Below are 22,140 nucleotides of genomic sequence, written 5' to 3' on the forward strand. Positions count from 1 at the left end.
CAACTTTGACATATTTGTTGACATTGAGATTGTCATTGTTGACAGAGTGTAATAAATTCTACTTTGATAATATATAATCTTTAGCTTGGAATATTTGTACATAATAATGAATGTAATTAATTCATGATAAACTTGTAATTCTTAATTTGTCTTATTATGATAAATATAGTAAAGCTGAAAAGCAATTTGAATTCAGTGTTACTTTGAAGAATGCGAAAGTAACACGATAAAAGTGTGATACAGTGAAATTTTCAAAAATGGATAACAGTGATAAAACTTCTCTTTTGTTAAAGTTCGTGATTTTAAATTATAAAAATAGAGCAATGAAAAAAAATATTTATTTAATTTTATTTTTATTTATTATTTTATTTAAATTTTAATAATTTTTATCAATGAATTTCATTGAATTATTAATTTTTTTGTCCTTGGAATAGATATTATTTTATTAAAATTTTATTGAAATAAAATATAATGATTAATTTTCATATTCAAAGTTGAATTTATTTCTTCTAAAAATTAATTTCGTTAATTTTTATTATTATATATATGTATATATTTTACAATTTTATACATTATTTTTTGTAATTAAAGGGAAATTTCTTTTTGTTTCCAGTGACGAAAATCAATCAGTTTTGAATTATAGAACTAGTTATCCTACTTTACAAATTAAATCGAAAGATTTAAAAAGTTCAATAGAGAACAATAATAATTATGACTATTCCACTATTGTTAGACGATATTCTTCAAATTCAAAGGGTGTTATGGCACAGGTAAATTTATATTTTCGAAAAAGAACAAAACAAATAGAATTACAATATACTTGATTATTATTGTAAATAATTTAATTTTTTTCAGTGCTTGGTGACAGGTGCAGTATTTATTTTAATGGCAGGTTGTGGCATGCCAATTGGTTATAGTGCAATTCTTTTACCCCAATTATTAGAAAGTAATGGAACTCTTCATATTGACACTGAAACAGGATCATGGATAGGTAAGTACAAAATTTTTTCAATTTTTCTTATATTTTGTTAATTGCGAGTTTTAGTCAGCAAATTACAATTTTTTTTTTTCATAAATATTGTTTAATTATTTTTATTTAAAAAAAAAAAAATTTTCAATCAACAAATTTTATTTGTTTTTATAAATATTAAAGAAAAAGAAATTCAATAAAAAATATTTATTTATTTCATTTTTTATTTAAAGTTGAAAATTAATTTAAAAAAATATTGCTAACTGAAAAATATTTTTTCCGTTTTATTATATTATATATATATGACCTGGACAGTTAAAAGGGACCTTTTGTCCGAAAAAATTAATTTTTTATTGATTGGTGATTCTGATAGAAAAAAGTTTTCTCTATCAGAACCACCAATCAATAAAAAATCGATTTTTTCGGACAAAAGGTCCCTTTTAACTGTCCAGGTCACATATATGAAATAAATATTTGGCTTCTGATTTGGTTAAATTTTTATGTGCCTGAAGTTCTGAACGTTCAAAAGAAAAAAAAAAAATTTTTTTACAACTTTTTTAATTTCAAATTTTATTACAAAATTTTTTTTTCTGTAACTAAAAATAAATTAATAATTTATTAAAATGTTTAATGTAGTTTTTTTATTTTTCATTTGGTATAGACCGAAAAAATGATTTCGTTCATTTGAATATTCAGAACATTCGAAAAAATAGGAACATTAAATTTTTTTATTCATTTTAATTATGTGAATTTTTCGAAAAGATGAAAAAAAAATGATAGAGAAATTATTAACTAGATTTTTTGCAATTTTCATATTAACATTTTATTTTTAAAACTGTTGGTATCTTTCAATTTTTTTTTTTTTTTGAAAATTTTTCAACAAAATTAGGTACATTGAAATTTTGAATTTTTTAAAAAATACCTCCGATTTTTATGATGCTACGTATATTATTGATGTATTTTGATGCGCTGATTATGAAAATCATAGTAAAAATAGCTTCAAATTTAATTTTTATTGTGAAAACCATAAAAAAAGTCTCAAAAATCATAATGATTTTCTGCGTTTTTTTTTTTTGGGGTAAAATATGCAACATTTTCAAAAAGTGTATCGAAAATATAAATGTAAAAATTGGAATTTAGAATAAAATACAACATTTTGAAAAAATTGAAAAAATCCTTTACCAACAACGTGTTTAGGCTGAAAATTTTTAAATTACGTAGTTTTTTTTTTTTTGTTAATTTATTGGAAAAAGAAAACGAAGGTTACAAACAATTTTAGAGATACACTGAAAGACTTTTTGTTTCAAAAATTAATATAATTTGTTTCAAAAATTAATATAATTTGTTTCAAAATGAGGATAACTGTATTTTTGTACTATTTAGTCGTATGAAAGTACTAGTTTCTAACCAAATAATATCAAAAATTAGTATGGTCCATACTAATTTTTAGTTTTTTCTAGTCAGAAACTAGTACGTTCACACGACTAAATAGTACAAAAATACAGTTATCCTCATTTTGAAACAAATTATATCAATTTTTGAAACAAAAAGTCTTTCAGTGTAAGATAAGAATAACAAAAAAAAGTAAAAAAGAAACTAAAATAATAATACAACGATTGAAACTAGTTTTCAGTAACATTTAACTGTAGGTACATTAAAAATTTAATCATTAAATTGCAAAAAATCTAGCAAATTATTTTTCAGTCATTTTTTTGCACCTTTTCGAAAAGTTCACGTAAAAACATACAATCCAAAAAGAAATTTTCAAAACTCATGCAATTTTACAAATTTATTATAGCATTCAAAAAAATTTTTTTTTTTTAATTTCACAAGTCATAAACGTGTTGGTGAAAAAAAAATTAGAAAAAAATAATTTAAAAGTAATTAATTTAGCCAAATTAAATGTGACAAAGTTATTGATATGTTGGAATAATAATTAATTAATAAAGAAAAAAATGTTATAGAAATTACTTTTTCTCGATACTTTTATAGAACAAATTTTTATTTAATTTTTCTTTTGTAATATTTATAATGAACGCGGTTAAATTGTGATCTTGATGTTGAATGTAAACCCTTTATAACATTGATACGTTTAAAGATCATGGATCAAGATACAGGTTCAAGGTGGGAAAGGAGTATTTTGACCCTCGCGAGATGAAATTATTACGAGAATAGTTCATAACTGCGACATATAGCACTGACCTACATTTGATTTGATTGAATAATTTTATCTGTCTCAAAGTCATATGTTATAGACCTGTCAGAAATTATTATTATTTTTATACATTATTAAAAAAATTGACAAATAATCGGTGCAAACTGAAATTTACATATTATTATTATTATTAATAATTGAACTTTCAATATTTATTATAATAACCGATTTGCATTAGAATATTATTTTATCTTAAAAAATCTCTATTTCAACAATTTAGAAGAAAAAAAATTTTTCTATACCCTAATAACACAAGATATCTTGGGATATATTGATAATATCCCGCAGATATCCTAGGGATGTCCTATGGATATCAAAAGGATCTCTTAAGGATATCCAAAAAATCGGCGGTTTGGATATCCTTTGGATATCCCATAGATATCTGAGGATATCCACAGGATATCTTCTGGATATCTCTATATACTTTCATAAATGTCCTCCAGATATCCCATAGATATCGTCAGGATATCCCACAGATATCATCAGGATATCCCATAGATATCATCAGGATATCCCATAGATATCGTCAGGATATCCCACAGATATTTTCACGATATTCTCAGTATATCTTCTGAATGTCAAGAAGATATTCTCAGGATAATGTTTTTAAAGTCATTATGAGACTACGAGTGAGAATATTCTGTGAATTAAATTTTATATAAATAAAATAAAATGCAACTTGTTTTTCGAGAAAGTTGTTTAATTTGAAAAATTATTAACTAATTTTTTTCTCATTCGTGATTCATTCCTTGATTCATATGCTTAATATTGTCAGAAAATAAATTGGCTTTAAACAATATAAATTCTTCCCCGCAAATAACGAATAACTATTAATATTAATTATACATTAAGTGCATGAGTTTATTTAAAAACTTTGAAAAATGCGTTTCAAATCTTCATTTAAAATAAATTAGAAGCTCATAAGATTTTTGTTTTTATTATATTATTATTCATTATATTAGCTTAACAATTTTAACCTTTAAAAATATATGTTGAGATATTAAATATCCCGTGAATATCCTAAGAATATCCCAGACATCCTGAGGATATCCCATGGATATCCTGCGATATAATATCCAATAGATATTTTGTGGATGTCTTAGGGATATCCTGTGGATATCCTATGGATGTCCTGTTGATGTCCCACAGACCGGCGGTTTGGATATCCTATGGATATTCCAAGATATCCTGGGGACCATTTAACAAAAAATTATAAGGAGAGGGACCACTGGAAATTTTAACCTATTTAACTTTTCGTTGTAGTTATAGGCAAAAATGTTTTTTCACATTATTTAAGATCTAAAAATGTTTTATGTTATAAAAATAAAAAAATATATATTTTTGACCATTTTAAAAATTTCAATTTTTAAAAAATAAATAACTTTAAATTTCATAAGATTGATTAGTCAAAATCATAATATAAAAGTGTATAACAAAATTGGCGATGAAAAAATTTTAAAAATAATGGAAGAAGTTCAATTTTAAAACAATTATACCAATGAAATTTCAATTAACCAAAAAATCATATTCCATTACGGAAAATTGAAGAAAAATAATTTTTGTCTGTTTTATATTAAATTTTTGTTTTAATTTTAGGTTTTGAAAAATTTTAATTTTTTACATTTTTTGACTTTTTACTATAACTTTATTTCTGCCTTTTTGGGACAAAAATATGGTTACTAACATATTTAACAATAAATTAATATCTAATGATAGTAAAAAATCGTGATGAAAACTATTTAAATAGATTAAAAAAAATTTTTAATTCACAAAAAATTTTAATTTTTGTATAAATTTATAGAAATTTCCTTGACTTTGAATGAAATTCTCTGACATTTCCTGACATCCCTGACCGTTAAACACTCTTGTTCTATTATAAAAATTGATATTAATTTTTTTTCCAAATTTTCATGACTTGTACCTCCCCTTAAAATAATTAAACAGAAAAAATTTCTCAGTGCATTTCTTTTTTATAGATTTTTTAATTTTATACTTTTGACACTTTATTTTTCACAATACTAACACAGTAAATTGTGGTGTATTATTTTATTATCAAAATGGATATAAAATAATCCATCCAAAAATTTAAATTACAAACTTTCAAAAAAATAAACCTAAAAACGTGTTTTATAATATTGAAAAAAAAATTTAGTCCTAAAACTGGATTATTTTACTCTTTTGTGGTATTTTAATCTATATAATTCGTTTTAATACCTCATTGATTAAAAATTATTTTAATGTCAATAGAAAAAATTTTCGATTTAAATTTCTTGTAAAGCATAAAAGAAGATAGTGAAATTATTTCAAGCTCTATGTATAGGAATGAATTTCTTTTTTGACTTCTTCTTTTTTTAATAGCGGCTCATGTGAGATAACTGGTATTAAGTAATATATTTTAGTGAAGATGTAAATAAGTTGGCGTAAAAGTATATGATATAATTTAAAATGCATTAGGAAGGTCCTATATTAACTCAATCCTCACCTTGACAAAATTGGACCCTGACCCACTAAAGCTAAAGTTTCCGCAGATAATTCGCCATTAAACACTTCCGTGGATCACGCTTATATTCTGTCGAATTAAGCCTATTTATTTTTATGCGTCCATCAAACGAATACGCCTTATAAATTTATTTTTAAGGACGTGATGCGGACTTGTGGATAAATATTTTGTAATCTGTGTCAAGGACTCGTTCGGTCATCTATTATTTAATTTTTTTTTGTTTGCATCCACTAAACAAAACTCAACTTTGGAATATATAAATGACTAATTTTTTTTTTGAACAGTCAAAATCAGCGAAAAATTTCACATATCAACCGTGTTATATGACAAAAACCAACTTTGATTATAATTTTAATAAATACATTAAAATTATAACAATGTAAAATAATTGTTTTTCATTGAATAAATGTTTATTTTATGAAATTCTTCCATTCTAATTGATCACTGATAAGATGTGGAAAATTCTGTTCGAGCCTTCCTTGAGAGAATGCAATGAACTTTTAACTAGAAGTGATAATAATTATTATAATGCACCAAGTTATTTCACAATCACAAAATATTATATTTAAGAATATTGCAAATTTACGATTTTAATAAAATGTTTTGTATATTCAATAAAGTAAAAAAAAAAAAAAAGAAAGAAGAGGATAGAATAAAAATATTATTGAGAAATTACCTGTCAAAATACTTCAACAATATTGTAAATTTGAAAAAAAAAAATTTTCAGCTTCAGTGCATAGTTTAGCTACACCAATTGGAGCATTAGTTTCTGGGCCCTTAATGGATTTTATTGGAAGAAGAGGATCACTTCAGCTGGCAGCAATTCCCCTTTGTTCTGGATGGATAATTATGGCTTTCGCTAAATATGTCCATCATTTCTTCTTAGGGAGAATTCTATCCGGATTTGCTGTTGGATTAACCGCAGTTCCCTCTCAGGTAGCTGTAAAATTATAATTAATTAAAAAAAAATTCGGTATTTTTCTCCCGAAATATTCCTTTTACATGATTTTCTAAATAATTAAAATTTTTCATGAAAAAAATCCTGCAAAAAAAAAAAAATGGTTAGAGTAACGGTACATTTTTTGAAAACATACCCTTTACTTAAATACAATGAACAATATTTAAATTACTATTTAAGTATGTAACATGATATTTATTAGGTAATATTATCACAAATTTTATTATTCAGATTTAGTGTTTAAAGAAAATTTGCGTTTAAAATTTAATTATTTAACAGTTTCTTTATATTTATAAAATTTATTTTAAGTTAAGTTTTCTAAAAAGTAAAATATTGAGGAAAATATAAAGAAATAAAATTTCAGTATTGGTGCATGATTGCGCCTGTTGTCAATATCGGCATTAGACAGAAATTTTTGCTTGGGTTCTTATAGAAAAATATGTGCTCTTTTCAATGCAACAAACCGCGCATCTCCAGCTTCATTAATCTTCTTACAAATACGCTTTAAAAATGGACACAAATGGATTAAAAAAAAATCGTAAAAAATTTAAGTAGAAAATAGGTGAATAAAAATTAATCAAATTAGTTTGAAACTCTTTACTAGGGGGTTTATGGGGTCGCTGATTACTAATCTGGCATTAGATTTTCAAAATTTAAAATGGCGGATCCAATATGGCAGACAAAATTTTTTAAAATTGATCGGATTTTCTTGAAACACGTTACTTTGGGGTTTTTGAAGTCGCTGATAACGAATTAGGTTTTAAAAAAACAAAATGGTGGATCACAAAATTAAAAATTACTTGAATTTGCTTAAAACTTGTTACTCGGGGGATTTTTCAGGTCGTTGATTACGAATTTGACATCAGATTTTTGAACGAGTTTTAAGCAAATCCGATCAATTTAAAAAGTTTTTTTTCGTTATATTGGATCCGCCATTTTGAATTTTTGAAAACTGATGGCAAATTCGTAATCAGTCACCTCAATAACCCCCCGAGTAACAAGTTCCAAGCAAACCCAACTAATTTTTATTTTTGTCATTCGCGTGTTGTCATGGCAACAAGTGCGTTAGAAAAAGACAAAAAGTGTAGGCATATCTGGCCACGAGTGTATCTCAGATGCAAACGAATTATAGGTTATGTTTACGACAGTTTTACCTTGATTAAAAGTTCTTTTTATTTATATATGAAAATCGAAATAAGTTTGTATTGAATATTTTCAATGTAACAAATACACTTTAATATTAATGATTGAAAGTAGTAGTTGATCTGCTTTGAGAATTTTCACATAAAAATTTCAAAACATAACCTAAAATTTTTTTCTTAAGTATGTTAATTAGAAAATATAAACTATATTATTAATAATAAATAATTAAAATAATTATTATAATTTTTATTATTTGCTTTTAGTTAGGATTATAATTTATATTATTCATAAGTTTCTTTTTAGAATTAATTTAACAAAAAAAAATTCGAATTGTAATTTTTTTAATTGAATTTTTTTTTGTTTTTAGGTAATATTAGGAGAAATGGCAGATCCAGGACTTCGAGGAATGTTAGTGGGTGGCACAATAGCAGCATATTCTGCAGGAATTCTTTTCGTTTATGCTTTAGGTGCAATTTTAAGATGGGATTTTGTAGCCATTTATGGAACAATTCCATCAATATTGGGATTTATGACTCTTTGTATGGTTCATGAAAGTCCTGCCTGGCTAATCAGGCAAAATCGAGTAGAAGCTGCAAAAAAGGCACTTCTATGGCTCAGAGGCGGTGATAAGGCTCAGGTATTTTATATATATTGATAAATTATTTTCAGACGAATTTTCATTCTTTGAATTAGTATTTTACAGAATTTCTTTTTATACGAATTTTTACTTAACAAAATTTTATAACTTAAGTTTTGTTTAGCAGAATTTTTATTTTACAGTCATTTCCTTGAGATGACTTTTTATTTAAAAGAATTTTAATTTAACAGAATTTTCATACAATCAAATTTTATGTGATTCGAATTTTTAAAAGACAGAAATTTCAATTTTAGCGAATTTTAATTTATCTGAATTTTTAAATGACTGAAATTTCAATTCACCTAAATTTTAATTGATAGAATTTTTAAGACGCCAAATTTTAATTTGTCCGAAATTAAAAATGGCCGAACAATCGACAGAAAGATTTAGGCGCAATTTTCTAAACTAACTAATTTGTAATTTGGGACAAATGAAAATTCGGCGTCTTAAAAATTCTATCAATTAAAATTCGCTTAAATTAAAATTCTTTTATATAAAAAGGCGCATGTAAAGAAAATAACTGAAAAATAAAAATTCTGTCGAATAAAAATTCGATAGCTAAAAATTTTGTATTTTGTAAAGTAAAAATTCGTATAAAAAGTAAAATGTTAATTCGTAAAATGAAAATTTGTCTAAAAAATAATTATTTCTAATAAAATACTTTAAAATAAAAATTCTATTTAAGGGTATGTGGGAACCTCCCACGTGACCTAGTATGGGAAAATGTGTTTTGGTAGTATACATTTCACTCTAAAATGAGAAAAGATTTTTGTCTAAAATTTTGAGGGATGATACATTAGGGTACAAGGAATCTCGCTGATCTCCGAAAAATACATAATTTTGAGTTAAATTATTAAAAAATGATGTTTAAAAAGACGGCATTTTTAAACGAAAATGACAAAAAACATGGCGGCGCATACATAGATGTTGCTTGAGTTTGTCAGTGTTCCAGTAAACAGCGCCAATTCGAGCGAGTGGCCGCTGAATGAACTATGATAAAATACCCCACACAGCACAACATCTTACACCAGGCCTACAGCAGGCTTACATGTAAGGTTTGTAAGGTAACATCGTAAGCCCATAGTAGACTTACAGTAAACCTAAAATGTCCGCCTTACAGTAAGCTTACATGGTAGGGTCGAGGTAAGCTTACATGGTAGGGTCGAGGTAAGCTTACATGGTAGGGTCGAGGTAAGCTTACACGGTGAGGTCGAGGTAAGCTTACACGGTAAGGTCGAGGTAAGCTTACATGGTAGGGTCGAGGTAAGCTTACATGGTAGGGTCGAGGTAAGCTTACATGGTAGGGTCGAGGTAAGCTTACACGGTAAGGTCGAGGTAAGCTTATGAGTAAAGGCTGTGGTAAGGTTATTATTAAGTTGTAAGGTTGAGGTAAGGTTGTGGTAAGCTTACAAGGTAAGGCAAGTTATATTCAAATAATAATATTAATAATAAATAAATATTCAATAAAAAAATTTTTCTTTTGCCTTATTCTATTTTGGGAACCTATCATTTCGCAGAAAGTTTTGAAAACAAATTTGGGAGGAGTAGGATTCGAACCCGGGACCGAAGTATATACCTAACAACCTAACCAACTGAGCTAAACGGGGAACTGACAATGAGAAAAGTAATCTTACTTTTAAAGTGGAACCAAGAAGATAATCAACTCCTTAAAAGCAAGATTACTTTTCTCATTGTCAGTTCCCCGTTTAGCTCAGTTGGTTAGGTTGTTAGGTATATACTTCGGTCCCGGGTTCGAATCCTACTCCTCCCAAATTTGTTTTCAAAACTTTCTGCGAAATGATAGGTTCCCAAAATAGAATAAGGCAAAAGAAAAATTTTTTTATTGAATATTTATTTATTATTAATATTATTATTTGAATATAACTTGCCTTACCTTGTAAGCTTACCACAACCTTACCTCAACCTTACAACTTAATAATAACCTTACCACAGCCTTTACTCATAAGCTTACCTCGACCTTACCGTGTAAGCTTACCTCGACCCTACCATGTAAGCTTACCTCGACCCTACCATGTAAGCTTACCTCGACCTTACCGTGTAAGCTTACCTCGACCCTACCATGTAAGCTTACCTCGACCTTACCGTGTAAGCTTACCTCGACCTTACCGTGTAAGCTTACCTCGACCCAACCATGTAAGCTTACCTCGACCTTACCGTGTAAGCTTACCTCGACCTTACCGTGTAAGCTTACCTCGACCCTACCATGTAAGCTTACCTCGACCTTACCGTGTAAGCTTACCTCGACCTTACCGTGTAAGCTTACCTCGACCCAACCATGTAAGCTTACCTCGACCTTACCGTGTAAGCTTACCTCGACCTTACCGTGTAAGCTTACCTCGACCCTACCATGTAAGCTTACCTCGACCCTACCATGTAAGCTTACCTCGACCTTACCGTGTAAGCTTACCTCGACCCTACCATGTAAGCTTACCTCGACCTTACCGTGTAAGCTTACCTCGACCCTACCATGTAAGCTTACCTCGACCTTACCGTGTAAGCTTACCTCGACCTTACCGTGTAAGCTTACCTCGACCCAACCATGTAAGCTTACCTCGACCTTACCGTGTAAGCTTACCTCGACCTTACCGTGTAAGCTTACCTCGACCCTACCATGTAAGCTTACCTCGACCTTACCGTGTAAGCTTACCTCGACCTTACCGTGTAAGCTTACCTCGACCCAACCATGTAAGCTTACCTCGACCTTACCGTGTAAGCTTACCTCGACCTTACCGTGTAAGCTTACCTCGACCTTACCGTGTAAGCTTACCTCGACCCAACCATGTAAGCTTACCTCGACCCTACCATGTAAGCTTACCTCGACCTTACCGTGTAAGCTTACCTCGACCCTACCATGTAAGCTTACCTCGACCTTACCGTGTAAGCTTACCTCGACCTTACCGTGTAAGCTTACCTCGACCCAACCATGTAAGCTTACCTCGACCTTACCGTGTAAGCTTACCTCGACCTTACCGTGTAAGCTTACCTCGACCCTACCATGTAAGCTTACCTCGACCCTACCATGTAAGCTTACTGTAAGGCGGACATTTTTGGTTTACTGTAAGTCTACTATGGGCTTACGATGTTACCTTACAAACCTTACATGTAACCCTGCTGTAGGCCTGGTGTAAGATGTTGTGCTGTGTGGGACATTATTTTACTATTTATTGATTTATTTTTATTATTTTGGCGTTAAGTTATGGTAAATTAGTAGAACAGTGAGATTCCTTGTACCAAACACAATCTTTTCTCCAAAATTTTAACCCGAAATCATTTTTTATTTCAGAGAAAGTTTCAAACCACAAAAAAACGTCCTTTGCCCACATACCCTTAATGATTTTTATGAGATAATCATGCGTTCTCTTTCGCTCTTAAAAAAATTTTCTAATAAACATTAAAGAAATTAAATTGAAATTTAATTACTATAATATTTTGCAGGTAATAATTGAAGCTTCCATTTTAGAGGCAAGAGCAAATGCTGATCTTGTCAGGAAGTCAATTAATCCTTCTTTAAGAGAAAAAGCTTTATCAGTATTTTCAACAATCTTCAATCCAGGCGTCATTAAACCACTGATTATAATTAATGTCTTTAATGTTCTTCAACTCCTCAGTGGGACTTATGTCATTATTTTTTATGGAGTTGACCTCATGAAACATATAGGTATAGTTTTAAAAATTATTTTACAAAATAATAACACAGTTGTAAAATTTTCAAAAATTTCTCTAAAATTAAAATAAATTCTCACCATAATTTAAATATCATTTGATTGTTAATATTCAATTTTATTTTTTGCGAAAAACGAAATCTTAATTTACGATCACTCTGAAAATAATGATTATTTTTTAAAATAATTTTATATATATTCTAATTTTTTTTTTCAAATTATACTCACACACTTGTTTTGCAGGCGTAAATAGTTTGGATAATTATTTATGGGCAGCTTTATTGGCTGTTATGAGATTAATATTTTCTATTTGTGCTTGCTTCCTATTGTTGAAAATGGGCAGAAGAACATTGGCTCTTCTCTCTGGTATTGGAACAGGATCATCGGCCTTAATTTTGGCGAGTTACTTATTACTTCAAAAAGGAGTCTCCTCTTATGATGTACGAATTTTTTTAAATTCCTAAAATCAAATCTGAAAATTTTAATAATATATTACTATTTTCTTTTTTTTTTTTATTAAATTACATTGTTCGAGGTGTGAATTTTTATTTTAACAGATTTACGTCCTTGGTTCATGTCTTTTGATCTATGTGGCTGCAAATACCATTGGATTTTTGAGCTTACCAGGAATTATGGTGGGTGAATTGCTTCCTCAAAGAGCTAGAGGTTTAGCAGGTGGTTTCATTTTTTCATTGTTTCACCTAACACTTTTTGGCGTTACAAAATACTTTCCTCAGGTGAGATTTTCATTTATATAATTCTATATAACTTTATAAATTTTTTTTGGTCATTTTCTCTGTCAGCTGCTTTAGAAATAAAATAATGTTTTAAAAATCTTTTTTGTTAAATATTTCTCAAAAAAATATTCTTAACGAAGCATGTTAAGGAGGTTATAGCGGAAATAGAATTAACATATTAGTAATTTAATGAAACTTAGTCCGCTATTAGATAAATGTTTGAAAATTATGTAGCTAAATTTTTCAGACCTCTAGGTTCTTGTGAAAAAAGTTATAAGCGTTTTTGTTTTTTAACAATTAACATTGTGTCTCATGGGAATTAAGTACTTTTCATATATATTTATTCACCACAAAATAATTAACATTAGGAAATTAATGAAACTGTTTTTAATACAAAACAGATATTTAATGATTAAATATCTGTTTAAAAAAGTGTTATTAGATTCTTGTGGGAGCTGCAATAAATTAATTTATAAAAATTGAACAGCTGTCAGAACGTCTGGCAACGTTGCACCCTTGATCATGCATATTATACGTTAATTTTGCGCGCTAAATTTTAAAATTTTGATTCTGATAGCACGCATAAAATACGTTATATTTAAAAAGAAAATAAAAGTTAATAAATAAAATTGATTATACATTTTTTAAAATTAAATTAAAGTTAATTAAATAGTGGGATAATTGTTTTATTAAAGTAAACAAGTCATATAGCAACCATTTGCAACTCGACTGACGTAATGTGGTGTTGCCAGTAGACGTTTCACAGTACCAAGAAAGTCAAATCATAAAATAATGGTTTCTGTTTTGATTAGTTCAGTCAATCCCTATAACCTTCTTAATACACTGAAAAAAATTTATTTGATTCAAATAATTGGTTACTTGGGGGTTATCCATAAAGCATGTGATACATTTTTTCGAAATTTTAACACCCCCCCCCTACCCCTTGTGATACTTTTATTAGTCAAGTAGTGGATTATTTGAATCAAATTTGGAATTTTTGTAGTGTCGGATTAAAAATTATCAAATTTTTATTTAGCAGAATTTTATAAAGTGGATTTTATAATCAGCTGAATCTTGTGTCTGACAGTGTTGACTTTTTTTCTAACTCACTTTCTAAGTTTAAGTCAGAATTAAGCACTTTTTCATTTGTTAATATTACTGATGATAACAATAACTCAGCCTAATTTTTCTTTTGATTCATTTTTATTGTATTCAAATTTTGTTTTTTTAATTAGTAAGTTTGAGTGCTTTGTACTTTGTACGTAAGGGTTTTGTTAACTCGTTTAATAAATAAATAAATTTTCATATCGAAGAATTTATATTTAACGAAAATGTGATTTATTAAAATTTCTTTTTAACTGAACTTTTGTATAAGTAGCAGATTTTTTAATATATCAAATTTTTAAATAATACAATTTCCATTTAACAGAATTTGTGTCTAGAAAAATTTTATTTAATAATAATAATTAATTGTTAATGAAACATTGTTAAGTGAATATTTGAATAAATAGAAATTCGATAAAAGAACAATTCTGATGAATAAAAATTCTTTTTATGAAAATTTTGCTAGTCATAAATTCTGTTAAGGCCAGGTCCAAGTGAGGCAGCGCCATCTACATTGATACTAAAATTTTGGAAAATTTTCAACAGCCTTTTCTTGAAAACAAGATGGTAAAATGCTTTTTCCTTTATGGATAATTGATTATTGGCAAGATATACACCAGCTAAAACTTTTTTTGAGTTAAAATAATAAAAAAAATTTCATGTCAATAAATTAAATATGAGCACTTTTTTCACAAAAACTGTAACAGTACATTCTCAGAAATTACAATCAAAAATACAATTTCCATTTGGAAAATTAATAAACGCTAAAAAATACACGACCTAAGATTTACCAATCACGAAAATAACAAAAAAAAAGTATTTTAACATAACATATTTTACTCATTGTGACAGCCGTTTGGCAGGTTATATATGTCATCAGACGTTTCGCAGATTTGCCGAAAGGAGGAGATTGGCGCTGTTGCTAACCACCTGAAATACATAATCTACTAAAAGGCTGTCACAATCAGTAAAGCAGTATCAATATGTTAAATATTTAATAAAATTTTTTTTTGTTATTTTCGTGATTGGTAAATCTTAGGTCGTGTATTTTTTATCGTTTATTAATTTTCCAAATGGAAATTATTGCATTTTTGATTGTAATTTCTGAGAAAGTACTGTTACAGTTTTTGTGAAAAAAGTGCTCATATTTAATTTATTGACATGAAATTTTTTTTATTATTTTAACTCAAAAAAAGTTTTAGCTGGTGTATATCTTGCCAATAATCAATTATCCATAAAGGAAAAAGCATTTTACCATCTTGTTTTCAAGAAAAGGATGTTGAAAATTTTCCAAAATTTTAGTATCAATGTAGATGGCGCTGCCTCACTTGGACCTGGCCTTAAATAGAAATTGTATGTGGTAATAATTATTATATAAATAATAAGAATTTTTTACGCCATTTTTTTTAACACAGTTTATTTATTTTTATAAATAAATTAACTTAATATAAAATAAATAAATTTATAAATATTTATAAATTTTTTATAAAATGAAATAAATTATAATTTTTTAGTGTACTATTTATGTAAACTTGATAAGGATATAACGTCAGCTACCAAAACGTCGTATATTTGATAATATAAAATATAAATTAAAAAAAAAAAACTGTGATGAAGAAAAAAATTGTTCTAAAAAATTCTTATTAAAAATTATATTATTTGAAAATTCGATGCATTATCAAATATTTTTATTATGATTATAATATTTAATTCGATAAATTTCCAGATGACAGAATCAATTGGTATGCCTGGTATATTTTTAATCTTTGCCAATTTTGCATTTATGAATGTTGTCTTTACCTATTTCATTTTGCCCGAGACTAAAGATCGTACTCTTCAGGAAATTGAAGATTATTTTCAGGTAAATCTTCAACATGTAAATTTAATTAATTCAATTTTAAAAAAAAATGTTTATATAAAATAAAAATTAATACAAAATTTATATATAAAAAAAATACATACAATTTAATTTATAATTATTTTTCACAGGAAGGAAATCTTTTCTGGATCACAAAAAAAGAAGAACGAAAACAAACTGAACCATTAATTTAATGACATGCAATGATCATATAAACGATAATTAAGTCCACAAAGTTTATGATAAATGATTAAAAAACAAATTTTTTGTAACATGGAAATTTATAACATGTTTTAGCTGTAAAAATGTTTCTCATAATTTATTGATAAATAAACACTGCAAGAAATATTTTTAAGACAAAAATTCGTAGAATTTGTCAAAAAAAAAAAATATATATATTTCTTTAAAAATCGTTGATTATAAACTTTGTGAACTTCAGCAATGATCATTACATAAGTAAAAAATAAATCTACTGCCAAAAAAAAACGCTGTTTGAAGATTTAAATATTGTACTTTTGTGATTATTATTTTTTTAATGTATAGAATCGCAAATTAGAAACAAATCATAATTTATTATTTTCGACTTATTATTTATTTCATTGAAATTAAAAATTCTTCATATAGATTTTTAAAATATTGCAAATAAGTTTTTTGCATTTTTTTTTTTTTTTGCACTTTTATTAATTAGAATTATAAATTCTTTATATTTAAGTGTTTTATATATGTGTAGTTTAATTACATAAAATATTGTCGAGTTTAATTTCATCAACGTTATTTTTTTACGACTATATTAATTTACTTTGAATGTGTAATATTCATAATATTGTAAAAAAAAAATTAGTGTTATTATTAAATATAACTATTTTAATAATTGTGAAATAAAATAATGAAGTTGAATTTAAAAAATTTTTATGATTAATATTCACTATTCTGTTATGAAAAATATATTCAAAATACTATTTAAATTATTTAAAAATTATTTTATTTTTTTTTCAATAACATATTATTTTTTTTTATTTAATCAATCAACGGGACAAGACATTTTATTTAATAGTGTAGAAAAGTTTTTTCTTTTCAATTTTTCAGTGGCATAATTAATTTATATTAATTTTAATTATCAAGAATCTGAGAAAAAAAATTCTATTAATTACTGTTAATTAAAATTAAATTTTTTTTTGTAATTTTTAGTAATTTAATAAAAAAAAAATTTTTTTTTAAATAAAAAACAAATTAAATTAACATTTTATTTTAAAAATTAATGTTCATCAAGTTTTAACAACTTAGTTAATTTAATTAAATTATATTATATATTAATATAATATATTGCTATTTTTAATAGATCTTTAATATAGGCTCATGAGAAGAATATTGTCTCAAATTACAAAGTAGAAAGTAGTTGATTGACATTAAACGCAAAGGACTTCAAGTATGTTTCTCATAAACATATTAAATATTCAGAGAAAAAGCTTTCTTCGATTCGAAGCTATAAATTGCCAGGAAATGAAAACCAATTGTTATCTATATTATCTTCTGCTTCTTTTCCCACGCACTGAGAATAATTTTCAATATGCAAAATAATAAATTTTTCCATTTATAATTCACATGATATATGTGTATGCATATCAATAAATTAAAAAGAAGTCCACAAAATTAGATTAATATTATATATAAATAAATTATTATTATTATTATTATTATTGGGTCAATCCATTATATTTCGAATGAAGTCGTCGCTGACTAATTTTTAAAAATTATAATACTTTGCAGGAATGATTTTGAAGTTATCAAGATCACGAAATGAAAAGAATTTTATTAAAATTTTAATTATTTATTGCAAAATATGAATTTAAAGTATATGAGGTGCTGAAAACTGTCAATTTTTTAGCCATTAGAAAATATGCAAAAATACGTAGAATTTACCATAAAAATAAAAATTTTTTTTTGTAATTTACTAAGAATGAATAAATTTATCATTATCAATTGATGTAATTATTTAAATATGTGAAATAATATATAAAATATGATTTTCAAGTTCGCCTGTCAAATAACCTAAATTTGAAAATTTCCTTTATTAAATGTGAGAAAGAGAAGTCATTAAATTGAAAAAAACCTTACCAAATATAAAGTACCTGTGACTAACTTTTAGTTTTTCTTAGCACTTTTTTCCTTTTTTCTTCATAAATGTGAAATAAAAAGCAATAAAAATTGGCACTTTGCTTATTTTCACTATTTTCAAATGTAAATAACTTTCTTGGAGAAAACTGAAAAATTACAAAACTTGGGCAATATCTAATTGATCACTATTTACACACACTGGAAAAAAATTCGCTTTGGTCCCGAAGATACTTTTTGAGATAATTATGTTTAAATTTTTCACAATTTTTATCAGGTTAATGCATGTGATTTTTATAAAATTGAAGTTAGTTCAAAATGTTTAACCAATAAAATCTAACTTCGTCCTTAAAAAACTACATGTATTAACCTGATAAAAATTGTGAAAAGTTTAAACTTAATTATCTCAAAAAGTATCTTCGGGACCAAAGCGAATTTTTTTCCAGTGTGTGTAAATAGTGATCAATTAGATATTGCCCAAGTTTTGTAATTTTTCAGTTTTCTCCAAGAAAGTTATTTACATTTGAAAATAGTGAAAATAAGCAAAGTGTCAATTTTTATTGCTTTTTATTTCACATTTATGAAGAAAAAAGGAAAAAAGTTCTAAGAAAAACTAAAAGTTAGTCACAGGTACTTTATATTTGGTAAGGTTTTTTTCAATTTAATGACTTCTCTTTCTCACATTTAATAGAGGAAATTTTCAAATTTAGGTTATTTGACAGGCGAACTTGAAAATCATATTTTATATATTATTTCACATATTTAAATAATTACATCAATTGATAATGATAAATTTATTCATTCTTAGTAAATTACAAAAAAAAATTTTATTTTTATGGTAAATTCTACGTATTTTTGCATATTTTCTAATGGCTAAAAAATTGACAGTTTTTAGCACCTCATATACTTTAAATTCATATTTTGCAATAAATAATTAAAATTTTAATAAAATTCTTTTCATTTCGTGATCTTGATAACTTCAAAATCATTCCTGCAAAGTATTATAATTTTTAAAAATTAGTCAGCGACGACTTCAGTCGAAATATAATGGATTGACCCTATTACAATTACATAATTAAGTAACTAAATAAAGTGAATTTGTAAAATTAAAATCATTTATTTTTAAAAATTTTGCTTTATTTTAAAATTGTATATTTTCATATTGTTTGTCTTTACAAAGACCAATGAATTTAAAATTATTTCTCAAATTTAAGATAAAAATAATAATGACAATAATAATGTTATCAATTATTAAATTATTGGTTATTTAAATTTACGGAGACATAATTTAAGCATGTAATTTATCGAAAAAAATCATGGCAGCAGTAAAGTCAAATCTCGACTCGACTTAGAAACACATTGTTTACTATTTACAGGTTTACTCTTATATTATTTTTGCATTATATAGGGTGTTTTCGGCAAATACTGCGATTTACTGCTAGCAGTACTAAGTGGAGCTCAAATGCTGAAAAATGATATACTTTTTTGTCGTTTAAGGCCAGGACCAAGTGAGGCAGTTAAAATAATCAAAAAAATTTCATGTCAATAAATTGAATATGAGCACTTTTTTCACAAAAACTGTAACAGTACTTTCTCAGAAATTACAATCAAAAATGAAATTTCCATTTGGAAAATTAATAAACGCTAAAAAATACACGACCTAAGATTTACTAATCACGAAAATAACAAAAAAAAAGTATTTTAACATAACATATTTTACTCATTATGACAGCCGTTTGGCAGGTTATATATGTCACCAGACGTTTCGCAGATTTGCCGAAAGGAGGAGATTGGCGCTGTTGCTAACCACCTGAAATACATAATCTACCAAAGGGCTGTCACAATCAGTAAAGCAGTATCAATATGTTAAATATTTAATAAAATTTTTTTTTGTTATTTTCGTGATTGGTAAATCTTAGGTCGTGTATTTTTTAGCGTTTATTAATTTTCCAAATGGAAATTGCATTTTTGATTGTAATTTCTGAGAAAGTACTGTTACAGTTTTTGTGAAAAAAGTGCTCATATTTAATTTATTGACAAGAAATTTTTTTTATTATTTTAACTCAAAAAAAGTTTTAGCTGGTGTATATCTTGCCAATAATCAATTATCCATAAAGGAAAAAGCATTTTACCATTTTGTTTTCAAGAAAAGGCTGTTGAAAATTTTCCAAAATGTTAGTATCAATGTAGATGGCGCTGCCTCACTTGGACCTGGCCTTAACACAATTGGCTGTTTTTATGAGCACCACTTAGTACTGCTATAGCAGTAAATCGCAGTAGTTGCCGAAAACACCTACTATAGTAAATGAGTAGAAGATCAAATAAAATAAAACTTAAGAGTGTTGAACGATCTCTGAAATTCTTTGGCAAAGAGGGACCTTTAATTATCGCTCTATAAAAACGGCGCACTAAACTTGAAAATGATAAACATTGATCATTTTAAAACACTTTTCTCTCGAAACACAGACACTTTTTATAAAATTGGTCAACGTATAACTAACAATAAGAATTTTTATCTTATAAATTTCCTAAAGCCGAAAGATTTTTCGTATCCATACAAAAACACGATCGGAAAATTAGAAATAGGAAAGTAAGATTGACAGCTGCTGCTGTTAGATGGCAGAAGCATACAGGGAGTACAAAGTTGCAGCTGTCATTATATTACTGCGGTTTTCCCATTTCCAATTTTGCAGAATTTGCAATCGCGTTTTTGCGTGGTTTCAAAAAAGAATTCTTGGTACGTTGGCCGATTTTATAAAAAGTGTTTGTGTTTCAAGAAAAAAGTGTTTTAAAATCAATGTTTATCATTTTCACGTTCTTCAGAGTGCCGTTTTTAAAGGGCGATAATTATAAGGGTCCCTCTTTGCCAAAGAATATTAGAGACCATTGAACTTTCTTAATAATAAATTTAAATATATTATAACAAGATATTATACAAGAAAATGTACATGTTCTTGTACATATTTTTTTGTGCAGGTTTCATGTAAATTTTCTTGCGCTAGATGTGGAACATGTTCTTGTACATGTTCTTACACGAACACCTTTATGTTCTGTTAAAAATTTAATATTAAGAATTAAATATTTTCAAAAGAAATATAATGACGATTGTCAGTCTAGCCTTCGAGGCGACAATCAGTCTAGCCTTAATGAGCCTTTTATGGCACTATTGTAATACCTCTATTTCTTCTTACCTGAGCATCGAATCTTCGTTAAGTTATATAGTTTAGTTTATATTTTGACTTCGTACTGTAAGGTTGTATAAAATTTGATTAAATAAATTCTATGTTCAAATATCAAAAATATTAAATGTTGTGTTTTCTTTTACCATAACCTATTAGATAATTTTAAATTAAAATAATAAAAGGTTATGGGCCCAGTGTCGTGTGTGAATAAATATGGAGAATAAAAATAAAAGAAATATCCTTCCTTTTAACGGCGAAAGGTATGGAGTGTGGAAGTTCCGCATTAAATCATTACTTGCTGAATTAAATATATTAAATGTCGTTGAAGATGAGATTCCCGAAGAACCGCATAATACTTGGAAGAAAAATAATTTGCAGGCAAAAGGTATTATAATCGATTACTTAAGTGACTCTTTTCTAATTTTTGCAAAAGAGAAGTCAACTGCTAAAGAAATTATTCAAAACCTGGATAATATTTATGAAAGAAAAAGCTTAGCAACACAGTTAGCTTTAAGAAAAAGACTTTTAAACTTGAAATTTTCTGGTGACAAATCTCTATTGCAACACTTTACGGACTTCGATGATCTCGTTACGGAATTACTTGCTGCAGGAGCTAAATTGGACGAGATGGACAAAATTTCACATTTGTTACTCACATTACCTAATAGCTATGATGGTGTGATTACCGCTTTAGAAACATTAGCCGAAGATAATTTAAACTTATCATTCGTTAAAACTAGACTTTTAGATCATGAGACAAAATTAAATGAAGATAACAAAACAAGTGCTCTAAAAGTCCTTCAAGCAACTAATACTTTTCAAAAGAGAAAAGCAACTGATATAAATGATCAGTCAAAACCCAAACCAGATAAAAAGAAATTTAAACAAAATTTTCACCAAAATAAAAATAAATTTTATAAAAAGAGAAATACATCGATGCAGCAAATGAGAAATAATGATAAACGATGTGATCACTGTGGAAGAAAAAATCATTTGTTAAAAGACTGTTATTTTCATAAAAGGATGACTGAAAAACACGGT

The 22,140-nt window shown here is 26.8% G+C and overlaps 1 protein-coding gene across 1 annotated transcript; it reads left to right on the forward strand.

Moving 5' to 3' along the window:
- Positions 1–133: 133 nt before the first annotated feature.
- On the forward strand, positions 134–16,379 carry LOC127283654 (facilitated trehalose transporter Tret1-like). The gene is made up of 10 exons (XM_051308660.1): positions 134–292; positions 614–770; positions 856–991; positions 6,413–6,621; positions 8,154–8,423; positions 11,880–12,102; positions 12,350–12,546; positions 12,664–12,843; positions 15,674–15,808; positions 15,937–16,379. The coding sequence occupies exons 1-10, from the start codon at positions 258–260 to the stop codon at positions 15,997–15,999; spliced, it is 1,605 nt and encodes a 534-aa protein (XP_051164617.1). The 5' UTR covers positions 134–257; the 3' UTR covers positions 16,000–16,379.
- Positions 16,380–22,140: the final 5,761 nt, after the last annotated feature.

This window comes from Leptopilina boulardi, unplaced genomic scaffold, assembly GCF_019393585.1.
Source record: "Leptopilina boulardi isolate dan_hultmark-lab unplaced genomic scaffold, ZJU_Lbou_2.1 LbouV2_310, whole genome shotgun sequence".
NCBI classification, from domain to species: Eukaryota; Metazoa; Arthropoda; class Insecta; order Hymenoptera; family Figitidae; genus Leptopilina; species Leptopilina boulardi.

Bases quoted from the DNA above. Each gene is read 5' to 3' on its own strand.
- LOC127283654 (XM_051308660.1), top strand. From the start codon at position 258: ATGGATAACAGTGATAAAACTTCTCTTTTGTTAAA. The intron at 771-855 runs GTAAATTTATAT...AATTTTTTTCAG, and splicing joins CAAAGGGTGTTATGGCACAG to TGCTTGGTGACAGGTGCAGT. The intron at 12,547-12,663 runs GTACGAATTTTT...TTATTTTAACAG, and splicing joins AAGGAGTCTCCTCTTATGAT to ATTTACGTCCTTGGTTCATG.